Source organism: Phalacrocorax aristotelis, chromosome 8 (assembly GCF_949628215.1).
Source record: "Phalacrocorax aristotelis chromosome 8, bGulAri2.1, whole genome shotgun sequence".
In the NCBI taxonomy this organism is placed as follows: domain Eukaryota; kingdom Metazoa; phylum Chordata; class Aves; order Suliformes; family Phalacrocoracidae; genus Phalacrocorax; species Phalacrocorax aristotelis.
In genome coordinates this window covers 29,347,402-29,366,712 of record NC_134283.1, presented here as the reverse complement: position 1 = coordinate 29,366,712, position 19,311 = coordinate 29,347,402, and the positions used below count along the sequence as shown (strand labels likewise).

Below are 19,311 nucleotides of genomic sequence, written 5' to 3'. Positions count from 1 at the left end.
AATATCCAGTCTTTATTACTTTCTCTACAATGGTCACATTAAAAAAGAGCCACTGGCTTTTGATAGTCTGAGACGGAAAGTTTTGTTGTCACTGCAACCTGTATTTTAAAATAAATAGGCCCTTAAGTGTTTTGAGGGCACTGAAAATATTTTTCTCATTCATGAATATTGGTTGAATTAGAGACTATGTATAAAATATTCAATATCTTTTTTACATCAAATGTTTTGGGTTGGATTTTATGTACAGAGGCAACCCTGGGCAAAATCAACTATTTTCAGTGTCCCTAATTTTCTTCTGTCTCCCAAAACATTCACACAGTGATCTGCTTTAGGCAGTTGATTGAGTAGCCTTGGAAGCTGTACAGCACCTGCCCCATCCAGTTTGGCACCTCTGGACTCAGTTCAGATATGTGCAATGTGAATTGGCTCCATGATAGATGAACAACATATCTTCTGTCATTGATTAGAAGCCCAAAAGACCACTGAAACCAAAGTTCTTATGTAAGGAGAGGTTTAGAAGGACAATCAGGATTTACATAGTAATGACTATAATTGCAAAATAAACCTCAGATGTCCACTGAGAATTAAATTTCATACTCATAGGAGAAGAACCAGAAATTTAAAAAAATAATATGATGAATCCTTGCACTTTGACTTTGACAGGCATATTCTTGATTACTAGCTACGGAGGTAATGGAAGGTATATTATACCCTGGAGGATCATAAATCTTTCTGATTTAAATAAAATGAGGCTTAAGAGAGCAGAGTTCACCTAATTTGCTATAAATTGACAATTGTGATTTATTAACAAGGACAAGGAAGTCACTAAGAAGTTCTGCTGCCATGCCCAATTATTGTTTAATCAGATGCCAGATGAAGCTAAACTGGCATAGAAGATAACTATACAGTGCTGAAGATGGTGGGGTATAAATAACTGTTATCTGTATTTTTACTTCAGATACTAACACTGTGAATGTTTTCAGAGGGAGTTAAATCAGCCAGATGGCAGGGGGCGGGCAGCAACAAAACCAATATCAATGTATCTTATTTTCATAATCTACTTTCCCTGCCATTTAGCAAATAGTATTTCTCATTGATGCTTGTGAGCAGTGGGCAATTTTTTGTTGTATTGTTGTATCAGTGTAAGTACAGCTGTTTAAACAATGATACTGAACTAAAAAAATAAATCAGAAATACCTAGGTAAATTCAAATATATTTATTTGAAATATATATATATATATTCAAATATATATATTAAAACTTTTTTCAAAATGAGAAATTGATGAAATTAATTATTTTTTTCATGTTAAATTAATTGACTTGTAAACAGCAATCCTCAGAAGGCACATTTTTATTACCCCATTGGGACAGGTGACCAAAGAGAAATAGATAATTAATCAGCACTGTGTGTACCCTAATCTAAGGCATCCAAGACATGGATGTCTGAAGCCAGGTCTGCATTCAGAAGGAGGAGTCACAGCATTTTTGTGAACAGTAGATGATCAAAATCTTTCAACTTCCACCTGGCAATCTAAAAGCAGTCTGATCCAAAATTATTGCAATATTATCCATGCCTTGCCAAATAATTTGTATATATGCCTAAGCAGATGGATCTAACATACATCCTGCCAGCTCTTGTAGTTGTTTGACCTTGCCAATGAGTGTCATCTACATCTTTTCCAGATTGAGGCTTAGCCATTATGTCCATGGCCAGAAAGAGCACAAACAAAGAAACAGTATCGCCTGGATCTACCTAAGATCTTCATACTACTGTATATAGATACTAGTGTATAAGCTGTCTACATATATCTTAATATCAGTGCAATCAATTAGGAAATCAGTTTCAAAATGTTCCAGTGGTAAAATAACAGTAGAATAATTCCCAGTGATATACTTTTTAGCACTTCCTGCAAAGGAATTTAGATTAATTATGTATTTCAAAGTTAGCGTTGTTCTTCATCCAGATTGTAACATCCCTAATTATTTGATAACTAAGTATTCCCTTCACAAAGCTGTGTAGCTGTGTTTGCAGTGATTGCTGAGGTGTCCGTCAAGTCCTTCATGCTGCAATTAGCATAAGGTGACATGCTAACTTTCATAACTTGCTTTAGTATTTGAAGTACATGTAAAACTTCCTTTTCACGATCTCATTTTAACAAACAGTGGGTTTCTTTGCAATCAAAGGGTCTGAAATACACAGTTGTGAATAGAACTTGAGAGAATTTTTCCTGCCAAGCTTGTATCTGGGTGCATTGGCTGTGTAGCTGAGTTTATGACACTGTCTTTCCTTGGTCAATTATGCAAAAATTCTTCTTGTTTCTCCTTTGTATTTATGGCTTTGAAATGTATTTATTACAAGGAAACTGATGAACATCTCATTCTTATTTCCTAGCTTAATTTTCTAGTGGAATTGAGGTTTAAGTGATAAAACTTTGTTCATGAGACATCTCTTTCCCTTCCTGCCCTGGGAATATTTCAATTTACTCTACAATTTTTACTATTTATGGCAGAGGGATAGAGATTTCAAATGATGAAAGACAGCACTGGTGAAGATGCCACTATGCAAAAGACTAGCATCAGTTTATACCTTATTGGATAACTTCAGGAAAACCTTTGATCATTGTTCTCACTTTACTAAGCACGAAAGAAGCAAAACTTAAGTTAAAAGTCCATTCAAGAGTTTAAACTGAATTCTCTTTCTGTGCTGAGTGTCTGTGTCTTCTACAATTTCTGGATGTTTTTTTTCCCCCTCCTCTCATCCCATCTCATCTCATTCTTTACTTGAAGCATCAGGAATCGTGACTTGTTTACACACCCCATTTAGCCCTTCACCCTGCTATTAGACCTTTGCAGGCCTGAATATACGATCAAGTCCTGCTGGCGCATGCAGATGTAGTTTTAACTCTCAAGCAATTGGCATACATTAGAATTGTTCAGAAAACTGTGTTTAATAAAATACTTCCTAAGCTCTGTGAAAACAGAGCAAAGCTATATATAGTGGCTCTAAGTGTCCATTTTTTCTTAATTTCACAGCATTAGGAGGTTACAATTTTAAATCTGGCAGATACTTGTAAGTTTGAATAACATTCCTGAATACACACTCATAGAACACATTGTACTTCTCAGTTTATCTTTCTGTGAATTTTCCTTCAGGCCTACCACGAAGTGGAAGATTTACTTAGCCTTTTCCCTTAGTGGTGCCCATTAACTTCTGACTAAGATACCCATAAAACAAAGGTATTAACATTTGTGAGGCTGAGAGTTGGATGTGGATGCATTACTTCCACTATTGGGAATGTAAAGGACTAGGTTTGTAATACTGTATATTTGTAGCTGGTAATTTTTTCTGATTTCCCCAAAAGCTTTAGCTGTATTTAGAGCTTGATAATTAAGTTGTTTATGAAAATTCCTAGTTCTTAATTTAAGATCTCTATCAACTATATTTGTCTTCGTCTAGTATTTTTACTAAACACATGAACGCTACCATCTGCTCTCCACATATACCATCTAAATAAAATTTATCATGAACACATTGTATATTGTTAACAACTCGAATAAACTTTGTTATTTCTTTTGTATAGCTCATTTTTTTCGCATGCTTTAAAACATTGTAGTCATTGAACAAGTCTGTAATTAACTGGAAAGAGGACTCCTGTTCACAAACCACTGAAGGTGGATTGACTTCTGCCTGCCTGCAGGTGTCTTCATCGCTGGCTGCATCATTTTTCTACTGCAGTCAGCAGTGAGAGTTTTCTACACCAGGAGGTTTCTACCTGGGTTTTCTACTTGATTGTCTACCTGTATTTCTCCAAGTCTTTCAATACTATTTCCCACGGCCTCCTCCTAGAGAAACTGATGCATTATGGTCTAGACAAGGGGTCTGTGTTGGGGGTGGGGACAGGCCACACCCAGAGGGTGGTGCTAAATAGCTCCTTTTCAAACTGGCAACCTGTCACAAGTGGTGCCTGCCAGGGATCGATATTGGGCCCAAACCTGTCTAATATCTTCAGAAGTGATCTGGATAATGGGAACAAATGTAGCCTCATGAAGTTTGCCAATGATACCGAACTGAATAGGGAAGTGGAGGCCTTGGAGGAGAGCCGCCCTGAAGGAAGACCTGGATAGTCTGGAAGAGTGGGATAATAAGAACTTGATGAAATTTGACAAGGTCAAGTGTAAGGTCTTGCACCTGGGAAAACATAATCCAGGAGTGCAGCACAAACTGGGACCTACGCAGCTGGGGAGTAACTCTGTAGAAAGGGACCCAGGGGTCCTGGTGGACAGGAAGCTCAACATGAGTGAACAGTGTGCTGCTGGGGTAAAGCAAGCCAACAGGATGCTGGGTTGCATCAAGAAGGGCATCGCCAGCAGAGATAAAGAAGTTGTTATCCTGCTCTACTCAGCACTTGTCAGGCCACACCTGGAGTACTGTGTTCAATTTTGGTCCCTGCTATACAAAGAAGATGTAGACAGGCTGGAAGGGGTCCAGAGAAGGGCCACAAAGATGATCGAAGAACTGGGAAGCCTGCCATACAAGGAAATGCTAAGAAAACTGGGTTTGTTCAGCCTTGAGAAAATAAGTCTTAGGGGAGACCTTATCCCCATGTTCCAGTATTTAAAGGGTGGCTACAAAGAGGATGGAGACTCCCTTTTTACAAGAAGTCCCATGGAAAAAGATGAGTGGTAATGGGTACAAGTCATTTGTGGAGAGATTCTGGTTGGACACAGGGAAAATTTTTCACAGTGAGAAGAATCAGCCATTGGAATAATCTCCCCAGGTAGATTCCCCAGCATTGGACACTCTTAAGATTCAGCAAGACAGGGTGCTGGGCCATCTTGTCTAGATCATGCTTTTGCTAGGAAAGGTTGGACCAGATGATCCTTGAGGTCCCTTCCAGCCTGGTATTCTATGATTCTATGATACCTTGTGCCTGTGGCAAGCTCCACGCTGCTGCCTCTTATGTGTGCCCACTGCTGTTAGAAACAGGTGAAGGATCACTGTAAAATTGACAGAGGACAAATCTCTGCCATGCAATCTTGAAAGAAGCTCTCAGTCTCCATAAACAATGCTAATTTGTGAGAATTAATTTTAAAACAAATCATTGCAGTGGTTGAAGCAGTATCAAAGCAAATGCATGCTTTTTTAACCATATCATCCTTTGTTGTTCCTGCTGAAGTCCTTATTAGCTTTTGCTACTTCTTCTTGGGTGTTTTACTAATCATGATGTAGTGTTTTCCAGTATTGGATATTTGTAAAGGCTAGAATTTGGCACAGCAGTACTGAGGAACAGCTTATATGTACAGTAATGCCAGTACAGTTAATTACTCTTGAGTACGAAATGAAGAACTGACACTTTCTAAATATGGTGGATGGCTTCTGTTCTCATTCACTGAAATAGGGAGTTGGAGCAGCCCAGATAAAATCTGGACCAACTGAGGTACTCAGATTTAAAAAGGCAGCTGGTCTCTGAACGTACACGTCTTCTGATTAGTTGCAGAAATTTTATGTTTCAACACCTAATCTTTCCTCTCGTACAGAAAATGAGAAAAATTATATAAAAGTGTTTTGGACTGGATGCTTTCCTATCAGACTAGACAAAAATTTATTGCAGCTTAAAAAAGCTCTAGAAATAAAATATTGCACATGGAGGGACCTTCATCCTCTTCCTGTGAATTGCTGAGATAGTCATATCTTCTTGCCTGTCCTTGAAGCAAAGCCTGCACCTCTTTTTCTGAATCAGACTTCATTACATGGCTCTTTAGTCTTGAAGAAAATATACAATAATCTCCTTTGTAACAATAGTTATTTCCAGGGAATGTATTTCAAATAGTTTTTCCCAACTCACAGAGAAATTAATTTTAGTGATGCTTGACAGAAATTCCATTTTTCTGGTAAGAACAGTCTTACTGTAAATTGAGACCGGACAATTGCATTATTCATTTGAAAGATGTTTCTGGAATGTCTTTAGGCTCTTCTGGGTAGTGACAGTCTTATACAGATATAAAATGGCCTTGCTTTGCTGTAGATTTATTAGTATCAAAGTCTTCTGCAGCTTCTCTCCTTCCAGAATTCTTTGTTTTTCATAGTCTTCTGTGTTAGAGAAATTGTACTTGTTTTGTGGGCTCTCAATGAGCTATTGATAGAGTCAAGTCAGAGAAGATAATCATCAGAGAAAGATTAAGTGCTGTTTGCCCATTTATCACAATGAGTAAACTGAGTCAGAGACTCTAGTTTTTCTAAAGCCACGTAGCAACTTAGTGTTGTAATTATGTCTGATTCAGCAGCACATACTAATGGGTTTCCATGGTGCCTGAGGCCCATCAAGCCAATAATTCAGCCATGTTCAGTACAGAAATGAGAGCTGAGTCTAAGTCATGAGAAATTTCATGTGCCAGTGAGAGATGCCTTGCTCTCACTTTAATATTTATCTTTATTAAAATTTTACAAGAACATTCCAAATAATTTGAGTAATTACAGTTGAAGTGATGGGACTGTTTTACATGGTGTTCAACTGTGACAAAAACCTTCAGAAAAACAGATGCTGTGGTTTCTGCTTTGCTTCTTGCTATGCTTAGCTGCAAAGGGTTTAATATTTCAGCGATACAGGGATGAAGAGTTCATATGAAACAGAAGTAACTGACGTTAGTGAAGTATCTATAGAATAGTCAATTCTTCAGGGACACAGGAAAAGTATTTGTGGTCTTAGAAATATAGATAATGGCATCTTCCAGCTTCACTAGGATAATACGGTAAACACACAGGATTCACAACACAGATGGACAAAACACAGGCAGTGTTGCAGAAGGGTGGCAGCAGATTAGTGTTAATGCTGCATGGCTCACATCCGTGAAGTGCTGCGGACCACATGGTGCCAAAATAAAACCTGCATGAGCTTCCCTCGGCGCTTTCCCAATTCTTCCCTGAGACATTTGGGGCTCGGGATTTCAAATGGAGAAGGACAAGCTGTTTGGCAAATGCAGCATGGAAGAAGCAGAAACCCTCTCTGCCAGGTTTTGGGTGAGGTCTTCACATGCTGCCTGCACTGCTGTGTTGAGGGAATGAACTCACAGTGAGGCAGGGGGGTGGCCAGGTCTTTCTGTTGTTCTTTGGAAACGTTTCTCTTCTGATTCAACCAAGGAAGAGAATGTCCCTCTTTCACAGAATTATAGAATCATTATGTTTGCACAAATGTTAAAATGCAAAGCTGCTTCTCCTCTCTCTGGGGATTGCTGGGGACAGAGCCTCAAGAAATACAGCTTTGTCTCCCATTTCTGTGACAAAGCTCCTCTGGTGTTGGACAAAAGTATAATTACTGTGTGTTTCAGTTCTCACAGTACAACGACAGTCAGTCCTACCTGGCAAAATACTGAAGATTTCAGTAGTTTTTGGAGGACTGAACTGTATGACATGTGAATGGGAGAGCCTAGCATCAGGAATGGGCAGACCAGATCAAAGGAACTCTGTAGAGTTTCAGAATTCTTTGTTTTTCATAGTCTTCTGTGTCAGAGAAATTGTACTTGTTTTGTGGACTCTGTAGAAAAGTTCATAGAATCAGAAGCCGAACATACCTGGTTATGTTTTTTTTAATGCCTTGATTAGGTTTAATTGTGGCTGCACCAATTTCAAGATAAGCACTGCAGAAACAAATTAAGGTTGCTACTATTATTTATACAGTACTTAAAGCATGAATGGAGCTTGAGTTGTCACAGAACCAGCACAGTCCTTGTGCTGCTGGCTTCTCACCTCCAGGCTGGGCACATTGCTGGAAGTGGGCACACCAGTCAAGAGCTGAGCATGAACTTCTGATCAACGTAGGATGTAAGAGAGAGGTGGGCAATGATGAACAAGTGTTAGAAAGATGTGACCAGTCTATTTGTTCTTCGTTCAAGAGTGAGAATTCCCAAACAGATATGTACCCATCCTGGTGTGGTATTCCTGAGAAATCTGTTCCCTTATAATGCACAAAACCATGTAGTCTTGGTTCAGGGAGCAGCTAGGTTCTTTTGAAAAAAAGGTGGGGAATGTTTTCCTTGTTGAGAGGCAAATAAACCTTTCAAACAACTTTGACATAAGAACATGAGAAATGCCATAATGGGTCTGTAGTGCATTTACTGTAGCATTCTGTCTCTCATGGGGACAGCAGCAAATCTTTACTATTTGAGGAGAGTACATGAGCCTGGCCACCACTCCTCTCCAGTTCTCCCAGAGCTCACCATCATCCAACTAGGGATATTGACATCTGCCTATTGCTTTTCATATCTGGTTTGGATCTATTGTACAAGAATTTGTCTAATGGCTTTTACGCTATGTGATTTCACAATCTCCTGTGGAAAAAACATCCTAGAAGCTCATACTTTGGAAGTATTTATCTATATTAAGCTTCTAGCATCAGTAGGTGTCCCTCTACTGCTGAGGGATTTAGTGTGTGACAAATTCTGCGTTCACCACCTCCATCATTTTGTGAACCTCAATCATATCACCCCCCGCAGTTTTCTTTTCTCCAGACTAGAAAGTCCTATTCTTTATAGTATCTTCTTCTAAACTAGTTGCTCCATCTCCTTGAACATTTTGATAGTCTTTTTCTATGCCTTTTCTAACCTCACTGTATTCATCCTGAGGCAAACAAATCATTGTCAGGTATCTGCCAAGTACAGTGTTAGGTTTCTCAAAGTCCATTCTTAATTTTAATGTATTTGTATATCTTAAGTGAGAACAACAAAGTCTCAAAGCTAGGTGGAAAAACAACTAACAGTTGATGCTTTCATGTGTAGTATATGGCTGAAGCATCAAGATGCTTCATTTTGACAGCACAGCCATCATAAAAAAGTAAGACTGTAGAAACTATTTGTGTCCCCCCCACTCCAGTACATCACACCAGGTATGTAAAGTCTGAAAAGGGACAGAAGCTGCTGTAAATTCAGTGGAGAAAGGAGTTACTTCTGATAAGTGTTGTCAGCAAGGAAAGTTTGGCAGTGTCAGGGTAGTGTTCAATACTAACACACGAAAGTTACAGTGATTATGAACTGATGTCATGGGCTGGCATCTGCCCCCTTTGTTTAGAGACTTACAAAGAGATCTACTGTTGTTACTCCTCTGAAGTACAATGTAAACAATGGTTTTTAAACCAAGGCAAAAAACCCCAGCAACCTTGACTGAATTAATGTATCTCCTGAGATTTTTTTCTCATCTTGATTGCAGTCATGTATGAGCTTTCCAGTAGGTGAGCTGGCAGAGGGTCACTGCTAATGGGATCTTTGGCAGGAAGAGTAGAGAGATCTCCTGAACTTCTTGTGATTGCACATATCCCTTGATTATTGAGGCTTTCAGGTATCTTTATTCCACCCTACTGTGTGAGTAACTGAAAAGCAAGACCAAACTCTTTGATGTATTTGCCAATTTTACAAATAGCTTGTTCTAATCAGCAGAATATAATGATCAGAGAAATACATCTATGCCTTGAAGAGCCAATAAAAAAGTCAGTTGGTAACAGTGGAGGTTGTTCAAGCTAGTGAAGTTCAGTTGGAAATTATGTATATTTTAGGGAAATCTTTAAGAAGGGAACTGATTCAATGGTGATATCTCAAGCAGGATTCAGTGTGTTCTGTAGAGACATTCAAACTTAGATCCCATGATAAAAATTAATTTTCCCCTTTAGGTTTTGACAATACATAGTAATGAGTGTGGTGTACTGTTGCAGTGTTTAACTGAGCACTTGGTAAATGTGGCTGAATGAGTGCTGATTCTATGTGGTCTTGTGCTGACTGTGTGTGGCCTTCTGCTTACCTTTGGTCATGATTAATTCTTTTCATTGTAACTAACATTAAAGTGTGTTAGAGTAATGATGAAACCAGCTGTTTCCTTAAAAAAGTCAAATGAAAGAGTTAAATAAAATCTTGAAACTGAAATGATACCAAGACACCCACCAGTCCCATTGGTGAGAACAGTTTTCCTACCCAAATTCTCACTTAAGTGATGAATATATGCATCCACCAATAAAACACGTTAGGTGATGTGATGAGTCTGAAGACCACAGACCTCCTGTAAATGGTGCTGAGTGTAGGGTGAGGTAGCAAGTGACATTGATTCAGATGACATGAGTCTTACTAACCTTGTTTCTTTTGAATTTTCCCAAATAGGGTCGAGACTGCAGTGTGCCCATTAATTCTTGCATTCAAAATCCATGTCAGAATGGAGGGACCTGCCACCTCACCGAGGCAAATAAAGATGGATTCAGGTAGTAACACAAAGTTCATTTAAAATGAGATCATAAAATTAAATATGTTTCTACTTTGCAATAATGAAGTACAATAGCTATTTTAAAAAAGCTGCTGCATGTGACATTTCTGTTTGCCATACAAAAAAAATTAATCTGGTTTCATTGGTGACACATTGTTTCCTCTGAAACAGGCCTCCTTATTTTCTCATAATGGAATATACACAAGAGCTATTTTGAGCAGTCTCCCTGATCTGCATTGTGTTATCTGTATGCTAATTTTCCTTGGGGCATTTCAAACTCACATATACCCTTTTTTGTATTTGTAAAGTAAACACCTGTTGCTTGACAACCAGAGGCAAAAATGTTTTCATACTGAAGAATCTTGTAGATAAACAGGCTTTAAAGAAACAATTAAAAAACATGGAGAGATGGCCACATCTAGGGTATTGTGCCTGCAAGAGAATAACCCTTGAGCTGGACATTACGTATTTCAGTTTTCCATATAAGAAAGATGTAGCATAGGTGCGGGTACTCCAAGAGAAGTCCAGAAATTTTTGTGAGGTGACTGGGAGATTTGAGCTGCTACAGGCACTACTTTACAGCTAAGAAAATACAAGTTTGAGGCTTTGGCCACTAGATGCCATTAAAGTTGATAGAAATTTTTTTTTTTAGGAAAGAGTTGCTGAAATTTTCAGACATTTGGTCCCCAGGATTTATGCTATTTCTTGCACAAAATATGTACAAAAGTACACTATACTGTTGTTTCAGTTGCATATATGAAAGCATCACTGCTAAAAGCTTTTATACATTACTGAGGCTGCTGTTTTGTCTTCTCCTATATATAGCTTCCTATCAGTGACAGCTGGAGGGAGACACAGAATTGCAAGGCTTATAAATGGTGTAAGCAGGGAGTCAAACCAGTACATTTTTTCAGTTTGATTCCAGTTTGGTTTCAGCTGTGATTAAGACTGTTCCAACTGAGGTTAACTGTTTGTTAACCAAGTCAGCAAATCCATATCATCTTATGTCAGAAAATAGGATTTTTTCAAAATAGAAAGGGCCAGGTGAAGGTTTGGGTGACTGACAGGACTTCAGGTGCAATGCAGGGTTAGCATCCCCCTCCTGTTCCATTACCAATGGTATGATGCCTTTTATAGTTCCAGCAAAAGGTTGTGGCTTCTTTTTGACTTCCAAAGTCCCTTGTGTGGGAGTGAGGCACATTTTTCCCTGTGGGTGGGATGAGTGGGGAAGCAGAAAATGGAAGAAATGCCCCAAAGCTTCTCTCTGTCTCTGTGCCTGCCCACCCTCAAGAATTGCCCCCTTACAGAAACAGATCCAGCCCATGCTGGACACAGAAGGACACTTATGATGTTACCATGGAAAAGTGCAGGTTGATGTCATGGGGGTGAAGGGACGCTGTCAGGCTCTGTTACAACAACCTGAGGCTTTCCAACATGGGAAAACAGGATTAAAACCCAGACCACATCTCCATGAGGAGCAGTTCAGAGCTCATCTTGAGCACCTGTGACAAGGCCCTGAGCAGAGCAGAAGAGCACATTTCCTGGGTACAGATGCATCTGTAGGGTGATACTGGTGCATGGTGGTGGGAAAGAATGAGGAAGCTCTGCAGATCATAGGATGTGCAAGTGGTCATGCTGCTTCACAGGGCCCCCTGTATATCGATAGATACACCTCTTCTTGATTCAGATTTTAGCAGTCCCAGCAATTTTTGGGGTAAAAGTTCAAGTTCAGTCTCTGCTTGAGAGAAATAAACACCTGGTGGTCTTCGGTTTGGGTTCTCTTCTGGTCACCCTCATGTAAACTGTTTAGATAGCTTTTTCCAGCTTGTGCCAAAGCAAAATTGTACCATATTAGAATATCTGTTTTCTGTCACTCAGTACTAATTTTTCAAAAATCTAGCTGATATTAAAAATGTGCTAGTAAAACATTTTATAATATCCATAATACTGAATTAAAGGCTTCAGCTTATATTTTGGATCGGGTTTTTCTTTAGCATTTTAATTTTGTTCTGTGGTAGAAAGGAAAAAGTTTTGAATGACCTGAAATGAAAGCTGCTTCTGAATTTTTCTCTTGAAGAATTTTACGATTTCAGAGGCTTTGCTTCAGATCCAAATGAATGTAGTTTTTGAGATCCTTTATAAAACTGCCGGGTGGTTTTGTTGCTTAATAACATTTGAGGCTTTTTAGGGAAGATTTCTGCTTTTATAGTTAGTTATATAGTTTTGGTTGGTCTAATAAAAGACACATAAAACCATATCTTGTCAAAATCTTGCTTTGTAAAATTGAATGTTCCGCTTATGCATTGCTCTGTTTTCTCTCCATATTTTTAATTCAGTCAGTCCGTAGCCACAGCTGCTATGGAGAACAGGAGTGTGGGGCTTTAGCATGTCATAGGGAAATGTGTTGTGGGGATGGAACAGTCAGTGAAAAGAAAGGTAAAGTATTTTGAGATTGAATTTGGTTGGTTTGGGGTTTTTTTGGTGGGAAATCTCTCCAGTGGATGGCAGCAGTCAGAGTTACGTGCATATAGATTGTGTTCATCAAGATGGGAAAACGTTGCCTTAGGTTATATGCTGTGAGGAAGTGGATGTCAAAAACATTTTCATGAGAGGCCTCCTTGGATTTTTCTGTTGTGTGGCCTGTAAAAGAAATTATATCTTCTGTATATTATTTTCCCTAGGGAAATATATTCATACACAAGCTCTGCTGCCAAACTTGTCAAATCTTTATTCTTGTAAAAAGGAAACTTAAGCCAAAGCTCTCTCCCTATGAAATGCCAAGCAGTTTAACTCTCAAGTTTCTGTAGCCTTAGACAAGAAAATTACCTTTTAAATAACGCTAAGGTGGTGATGTTCCCTAGGCAAAGACAGGAAATTCGTAGTTATGACTGAGGTTCCAGCCTGACTCACCCACTGTGCCTGGTACCTGCAAGAGCTCACAGGAGCAGGCAACTGAGCCACTCAGATTTATTGTAATAGCACGCCCTGGTAGGGCAGCTGAAGGGCAAAGGTTCAACCAGAGTTTTTTGAGTCCTTCTTTGCATCTTTTATTCTTGCACTTTTCCAATTGTGAGTAATTTTCACATTCACATTTCACATTCACATTTTCACATTTTATATTCACATTCTTTTTTCAGGGAGGAACTTCTGTATTAAAGAATAGTTAAGTGACTTCATGTGGCTCAGGGGATTAGAGACATGAAGAGCTTCCTCCCTTTGAATAGTTTATTCTAATCTAATCTAATCTAATCTAATCTAATGTCATTTTAGACAAAAGGTTGCCAAAAAAAGTGCTTACTGTGACTGATAATATAAGATGGTCATTCAGACATGTCCTGGTCAGTTAGCATGCCTGTGAAACTTTGACAAAGGAGGCAGAGCTGTCAGCTCTGCTTCAACCAGCCAAAGGCAACCAGATGATCTTTGATAACCTACGGTGTTGTGAAACAAGGTCTCTGGATTATTTTACCTTTTCTCCATATAAAACAGCCTCCATTTTCCAGAGCATTTTCTTTAGCATTTTCCACAAACTTTAAGTTCCCTCATAAATGTAAAATCCTGGAACTGATTAACTCCCTAGTGTTAATTCTGCCTAGTTCAAGGAAAAACGTTGAACTTGTAGACTTACAGATACTCCATTGGGATGTAGATGTAAAAAGTTCCTTTACCAAGAAGCTGTAATATTCCTGAAAGAATTTACTATCTCTATTTAAAAGTTGATTTTTTGAAGCATGATACGCTGTTATGTATGCCTATTTTAATAAACAGATGCTAAACTGTTTCTTTAGAGTTTATGAACAAAAATTAATATAGTAAATTTACAAAATTATCGGTATACTTCAGCTCTGAAAGTTTACCCCCAAAATGTTGTCATTAAGTTCTGCGTTCCCTTGCACCTTCATGAGCATAATGGGGTTTTATTTTGTTCTTTATTTTTAGGAAAACACAACACTAACAGAAAATCCGTAAACTGAAGGAATAGGGAATTTGGACCTTTATGCAATCACAGTGTCTTAGAAAATAGTTCTTTCTTGCATGGCTGCATTGTTTCTGAGGTCCGAATGAAATGCTGTCTCACATTGCTTCACTAATAGTCAGTACAAAGTTTTCATCATTGTCTCTGGAATTAGTTTTCTCTCTCGGTCAGTTGGAACCCAAGTTTGATGACCTTCCAGTCACTCTGCAAACTTCATTTTTCTTCTAAACTTTTTCTGGGAAAATACATACAAACAGTCCCAAACTGCAACTCTTTCAACATATGGTTCAATCCGGGTCCCAAACTGTATGTTTTATCTTATAATTTCAGTCCTTATATTTGGCATATTTGAATGCAAATCAAAATTAAGAATCATTCGTAAGCAATAATGTAAAGAGTCCCTATAATACATAGGGAGCAGTAGCCAAATGTCATTAATTATGCTGACATTTCCTGCAGTATGGAATGCATCCTAATACTGAGCAATTGTATGTTAACAATCCCATATGTATTGTTACTAATGGTAACTTTACTGAGTTGAACCATTACGGAGATAGTATTTAATAATGTCATTTTTAATTGCATACATCCAAGCTGTCCCAGTCCTTTTGTGGAAGGAAAATGGTGTTATATCCACATAAAAATAACCAGCACAAAGCCACTCTTGTTGCTCTTCTTTAAATGGAGAGAAAAAAATTGTGCTCTCAAACTGAGACCTTGGATGCCAAGTTGCAGCCTGGAGCATATTTTTATGGCTGAGTTATAAACCCCTGGAAATGGGGTTTTGTAATCGGAAAGGGAGACATGATGAATGTGCCACTGTATTTAATTAGATGTTTTTAAGCCCCTCCCCGACACTTGTATTGCCACAGAAGATGGTGTGCCAGCTCTTCTTTCTTTCTTATCTGCCTCCTGTGATCCTCTGGATCATAGCAGGGTCAGCAAGAGGACATATTTTATTAGCAGTAATGAGCTTGAGACAGGAAAAGAAAATACTTCTTATTGATTTATTGTGTCCTAAATTGGATTTATTTGAGCAGTTTGGGTTTGGTTATTCATGGTGAAGGTTTTCTAACTCTCATGACCTGTGAATGGTCCCTGCAAAACTGAGTGAAGACGTCTGTAAGCATGTAACCTATATGCCTGTTCTGTACCCATCTAGAAGATCTTACCGTTGTGGTGGCTCAAAACACATTTCCTACCCTTTTTTCTTCATCTTTGTTATTCCCTTAGTTTCTGAGGTTGCACATGTCATGAAGAACCTAACCTTATCCTCAGGGTCCAACCTAGGACCTACTGAAGGTGGATGCAGAGCTCTCTGCCATCTCTCCCTCGGGAGTCCCTGCACTCTGCTTAGTCTGCAGCACACAAGAGAAAGAGAAGCAAATGTCATGCTGAGAGCAACCAGCCCCAAGTGCTGCAGTTTTCTTCACAGATTCGGAAGATCATCTATTTTGCCAGGGCATTCCCCACCTCACCCCCATGACACCTACATAAAGCAGGATAACCACCCCATGTCCACTTTGTCCATCTGAGCTGAAAAGAAGTATCCTGCAGCTATCTCTGCACTGGAAATTCTCCTGGTTTCAGAAAGCAGTGAATGGCAATTAGTGTGACGGCTCTGGTGCTTTCTGGTTTTCATCCTCATCAATCAGTAGTGCTTTATATTTGTTCAGTTCCTTTTCTGCCACCAGAACTTTCATTGGAAAGGAAATGAACAGCTGAGTGATGTGTAGTTTGGACTGGAACACAACTTCCCTTCCACACACACGCTTTCTGTGACTAGTGAAGAGCAATACTGACACTTCAAATATCATTGCTGGCTTCTTAGAAGCCACTGAAGTGACTGGAGCACTTAACACATGTTTTTAGACTCTCTTTGAGGAAACTGTGGCCTCTACCTCTTCATCACTTACAGCTAGTTTAAAATATAAAGGTTCTCTTAGCAATCATAACTTCTTGATCTAGAGAGGAAACTGAGCCTGAAAAAAAATAAAGTCATTCTTCAACTACTTAGTTTCTTACATTCCCTCTAGGGACCATACCTCACAGTCTTGCAAGGTAAAATATTTAGTGCAATTATTCTTCAATAGTGTCCGCACCCTCACAAAACCATTCCTAGCTCTGCCATTGTTTGTTTGTGTTTTAGTTGAATTATCTAGACATCATCAGCCCTTCTACAAATAGAAGGGCTTCTACAAATAGAAGAGCTGCAGTTGGAGGAGCTGTAGAAGTATTGAAACCTTACTTCACTTGTAAAAGCAATCATTCCCAAACATTTTTTGTTTGGACAAGTGTCAAAGTGGTAATGAGAAGAAAATGTTCATGTCTGTAAAGTCAATTCCAGCCGTTGTTCTTTAAAGAGAGCAAACTATCTAAAAGCTGCCAAGTCGCCTTATGATTGTGCAGTCTTCCATAGGCAAGTATCCACATACTCAAAAAATCATTAACAAAGACGCCAAGGATTTGAATATTGTGGTGAGTGTTTACTCTCCTGCCCGGGAGTTGCTTAGTTCAGTTCAGGGATAGGGTTATCAACAAAGAAAGCAAAGGGATGCGTGACAGAGGCTGTCTCCTGCTGATGCTTTTATGTCTCATGTAAATAATTACATGACCCAATAAGCATCAGACTACATCTTTCACCAAACACATAGGGTTAAAGTACCGTACTTCACAACAGCAGTGAATTTGGCTCCAGCAACACTTTTATATGTTTTAATTTCAGTTTTATACCTCAAACCTCCTGCCCCTTCAGATCCATGCTAACTGGTTCTTTTCTTTCTCCAAAGCTGTTCTTGTGTCCTTGGGTATGAAGGGGAGAGGTGTGAAATAAACCCAGATGACTGCGAAGATAATGACTGCGAGAATAACTCTACGTGTGTGGATGGGATCAACAACTATGCCTGTCTCTGCCCTCCTAATTACACAGGTAAGAAAGGGGCGCAACCAAAGAAGAACAGGAATCCATGAGGAGTGCCTTCAGTGCCTGAAGGGAAGGGTCCAAATGCATGTTTACTTTGTCCATGAGTGTATAATTAACCAAGAATCTAGTCCCATTTTAAAGCAACCTGGACATCTCACTGGAAAGGTGTTAGTTCTGCCACTATTGCGATACACATGCTCACAAACATGGCCATTTTTCTGAGTCAAAATACTGATGCTTCATTGTAAAATATATTAAGAAATAGTAAAGTTTACTTCTGCGTAATTCTGCACGCACATGCTGTGAATGTGTTTTAGAAATATTTTCAGTACTAAGCTGAGTCTGATATACATCTGTTCTGAATCTTGGAAAATAAAAATAGTTCCTGTATAAATTCTGGTAGGAAAATAGCTTTTGGGGCATGGCTTTCACCTGAGATCTCAGTGATCCACATTTATTGAATAAAATGAGCCTGACAATGTGCTGTTTCAATTCATTATCTCCATTTCACAAGTGGAGAAGCAAAGACTGTGTAAGAAAATGTAGGCTCAGTTGTAGTCTTCAGAGTGCACCCATGGCAGTTAGCCCAGCTCTGCAGATGTGCAGTCATCTGCTAAGTCCATGGTGACAGAAGTTGGTAACCGAGTTAGAAATGGAATTAGGATCTCCAGTGCCCATCCTGCATTTCAGATAAATTCTTTCCTAAACCTTCTGCAAGAGCAGAAACCCTCCTAACTGGAATCTAAAAATGCTTTTTCTCAAGTCATTACGGGAGCATACCATTGATTTATTCAAACTACATTAGCACAGCCTTCCTGGCTCAACATGGACTGGTAAGGAAACACCTGCAACCGTTCCTGCTCCCATCCTTTGAAATGGGTTTATTACCTTCTAAGCATAGAGAAGTAATGAAGGGCTTCTTGTACATGGGAATATATTACATGTCAGGGGATTTAATGAGGATCAAGCTTGAGTGGCTGAGTAAGGCAGGAGGAAAGCTTCTAGAATTTCCAAACTCTTAAAATACTTTTGTGGCTGATACAAAGGAGGTCCATGTAAATCTTTAGCTGAGAAAAGCCTTATGACTTTAATGTACATTTACTGGAGTTCAAAAACAATCTTTCTGCCAAAAACTGAAAAACTTCAGCTTAGCAAAGGGTTTTGCTTATGTGATGTTGAGTCCATTGTGCTTACTTGTGCACCATTTATGTGAGCTGTTCTTGGGTGGTTTCAAACAAAACTCTATACAAAGAGGCAGTGTCTTTACATTTACAAGAGGAAATGTATCTGCCCAGCCAAGAAAAGACATATCAACTAAGGAACTGAATCTGGTATATATGCAAATGTGCTTTCCTTTTCACAGGCATATTCCAGATTATCTTGGTTTTTGCAGACAAAAAGTGTAGGAAAGAACTAGATTGGGATTTCTTCTCAATTGGCAGTCTGAATCGGGGCCAGAGAACTCACATGATACGATACTTCAGAATCTGTTTTGAAATATTTTAATTGACTTCCAGCTTATTTTTTTTTAACCTCAGTATTGTCTGTGCTGTGCTTATGCTTATTAGCAGGAGTTTGTCAAATAATAGACCCCAGTCTTGCCATATAGGATACATACAATTGTATATACCATGCAATAAGCATTTGCTATCACAGTGCAGGCAATAGCTTTGACTACAGTTTAAACAAACTGAATTTTTGAAGAAAAGCAGGAGATACTTATGAAAAATATAATATGACTCATAAGTGGAAAAGGTTGCAAAAATAGGGGTGTTGCTTAAATTAGAAATCTGAAGGGTTACAATAGTTCATGCTGCTTAAAAATAAGAGTTTCGTGAATTGTGATAAAAGAATTGCCTTAACCTGTTTTACCACCATTTTGGAGGGGGATATTTCACCAAACCTGATTAGTCACCTCGAAGGACTCACTGCAGTGCAGCTGGCTGGGCTGATATATCCCTCAGAGGCACACCTGACTCTCAGAGCAGAAAGGCAGGGAACAGCATAAAATGGCTGGAAGACTTGAAGCCATCAGCTAAACAGAAGTTATGTGCAAGCCAAGCAAATTTGAGCCATGGTTTTGAAGGTCCTCTCAGAGTTGAATCCAAACACAAGAAATTGGACATCATCTGGAGTTGATTGATTGAATGAACAGCAGCTAAGGAAGCATATAG

General features: G+C 38.9%; 1 protein-coding gene across 3 annotated transcripts in view; it reads left to right on the top strand.

Annotated features, from left to right (window-relative positions):
- The window catches only part of SLIT3 (slit guidance ligand 3), a 547,006-nt gene that overhangs the window by 475,130 nt on the left and 52,565 nt on the right, over nucleotides 1-19,311 (top strand). For all 3 annotated transcript variants that reach the window (XM_075102153.1, XM_075102154.1, XM_075102155.1), the window contains 2 exons: nucleotides 10,139-10,236; nucleotides 17,004-17,143. In XM_075102153.1, coding sequence (XP_074958254.1) covers nucleotides 10,139-10,236; nucleotides 17,004-17,143 — 238 coding nt within the window. The remainder of the gene's footprint in view (nucleotides 1-10,138; nucleotides 10,237-17,003; nucleotides 17,144-19,311) is intronic.